The following is a 2500-nucleotide window of genomic DNA, read 5'->3' on the forward strand; positions in this document are numbered from 1 at the left end:
GGGCCGGAGCCCCTCGGGCTGCAGATCGATCACCTCGGGTCTGGCCGTTATGCCCCACAAATAATTGTACGTCCTACGGCCACCATGTCTATGGGCCCCTCACACTGTAACATAATGCAGTCAGAACAGGTTTCTGCATTATGCTGCGTTCACAACGGACGCCATGCGAATACTCGCCTCATGCTCAGTAGCTTCTGAGCATGCTACTGAGCATGCTACAGATGTTACTGAAAAGTCTACAGCTCCTCGACCCCAACATCAGCAACAAGAGGACCTGGACAGTGGCGACTGGCCATAGGGGCACAGCCCCCCCTAGTGTCAGCAGGAATAATAATTCCAAATAAATGCGAAGAATATACTCTTGCTCTGCTGGATCCATTGATGTTGTGACCTCGGTGCTGAGTGTCTGTGTTTTCCTTATACCCCCCCCCCCTCTCCAGCAGCTGTCCTCTTTAAACACAGATACCATATCTACTCCTCCAATCAGGAGAGGACTCTTCTCTTTAAGAGACATTTAAATAATATTAACAAACAATTTAATTCAGTTTGATAAGAAATCTCTCTCTCTCTCTCTCTCTCACACACACACACACACACACACACACACACACACACACACACACACACACACACACACACACACACACACACACACACACACACACACACACACACACAACACACACACACACACACACACACACACACACACAGAGACACACACACACACACACACACACACACACACACACACACACACACACACACACACACACACCACACACACACACACACACACACACACACACACAGAGACACACACAGAGACACACACAGAGACACACACACACACACACACACACACACACACACACACACACACACACACACACACACACAGAGACACACACACAGACACACACAGCCTGGTACTACAGTAAACAATAAGACAGTAGCTCTCTGTCTTCAGACTGCTGCTGGACTCCGGCTGAGCAACGCACCGAGAGACAGGATATACAGAAAATACAGAATAAACAGAAAATACAGAATATATAGGTTGTATCAGTACTTAAAGGAACTATCAGCTTCTCCAGGTTCTCCAGGTTCTCCGGGACGATGGACCCGCAGCGTCTGTCCTCCGGCTCCCAGCAGCAGGTCCGTCTCAGGATAAAGGTACGACCGATCGGATGAGAACATATTTCAGAAATCACTTTTAAAATCTCTCAAGAGGTCAGACTCATGACTGAGTAGGATATTATATATAGCTATTAGAACAGCGGTTCCCAATCTTTTTGAACTCAGAGTCCACTTAAGAATCTAAAAGATGTTTGCGGCCCACATTCAACCATAACCAATACGGAGTACTTTTTATTTTAATTAGAAAGGAGCTGGCCATCAGTAACAAACAGACATTTGTATTACACGGTTTAGTTGAATACTCGATTCTGATTGGTCGATTCAGACCATGTGACACGTTGTTAATCCAGTAGAACACACCGCTGTCAAGGACTGTGATGACCGTTGGTAAGGACTGTAATGACCGTTGCTAAGGAGGATAGAGAAAGAGAAAGGAAAGGAGGTTCAAATAAAAAATAAATCCTAAAAATGAAATGTTTCCACACAAATCATAATGTTTTGCTAATTATTTGGTGGCCCACTTGCAATGCCTGCGCGGACCACTAGGGAGCCGCGGCCCACAGGTTGGGAACCACTGTATTAGAGGAATTAAATATTAAATATTAGATTGAAGATAAATGATAAATGTACAGTGTGAGTTTAAGTACACAAATACAAACACTACAAACAGCTAATACTCAGAGACAGGAATACACAGAGGAGGACTCTGCCGTCCGTGTATTTGGTGTTCTGTTAAAGAACATAAACTCTACATTTACCAAATACTCTGAGGAATAAAGTATGTGCAGTATTGATACAAAAAGAGGAAAGCTGTGCAGATATTAATAGAGGTTTATTATAAATAAAACTACAAATAATATGTCAAGAGTAATTCAAACCATAAAACAGAAATAGGACTCTGAGAGAGAGAAATGTAAAAAAACTACACATTTATTTTCTCATTCATGATAAATGGCGAAACAGCGCCCCCTCCCGGCGGCCTCGAGTTAGCGGCCACTGCCGGTATTGCACGTGCATGTTGTTCAGATCAGGCAACAGCACTGCCCGCGCATGAATGGCCGATGCACCTGACGGCAAATTCCCGTCCATTAATCTGCGCACGTGAGACTTCGTGAGTCTTCGGGAGTTTCCGTGAGTCTTCGGGATGGAGACAGAAGCTCCAGATATTTTCTTTTGGTCTCCAATATGACGAAATGCAGCTTGTTTTCGTGTCTACTTCTGTGCTCTGTGTGAATCTGGCCTGTTCCACTACTACCCTCGCTGTCTTTAGAGCCGCCCACCTTCCTCTGTCACATAATGGTATAACCCTCGTCTGTCCTCGCCTGTGATTGGCCGCGCGGTGTGCCCGTCAACACTAAGTCCC

The 2500-nt window shown here is 45.2% G+C and overlaps 1 protein-coding gene across 2 annotated transcripts in view; it reads left to right on the forward strand.

The window, feature by feature from the left end:
* The first annotated feature begins 989 nt into the window (after positions 1-989).
* Positions 990-2500, forward strand: part of LOC117443684 (choline transporter-like protein 1) — a 34057-nt gene continuing 32546 nt past the window's right edge. The window contains exon 1 of one of the 2 annotated variants that reach the window (XM_034079586.1): positions 990-1173. In XM_034079586.1, coding sequence (XP_033935477.1) covers positions 1117-1173 — 57 coding nt within the window. In that variant the 5' untranslated portion in view covers positions 990-1116. Of the gene's footprint in view, positions 1174-2141 lie in introns of those variants that run through there. The other variant, XM_034079587.2, reaches the window with a different exon arrangement.

This window comes from Pseudochaenichthys georgianus, unplaced genomic scaffold, assembly GCF_902827115.2.
Source record: "Pseudochaenichthys georgianus unplaced genomic scaffold, fPseGeo1.2 scaffold_656_arrow_ctg1, whole genome shotgun sequence".
NCBI lineage: Eukaryota > Metazoa > Chordata > Actinopteri > Perciformes > Channichthyidae > Pseudochaenichthys > Pseudochaenichthys georgianus.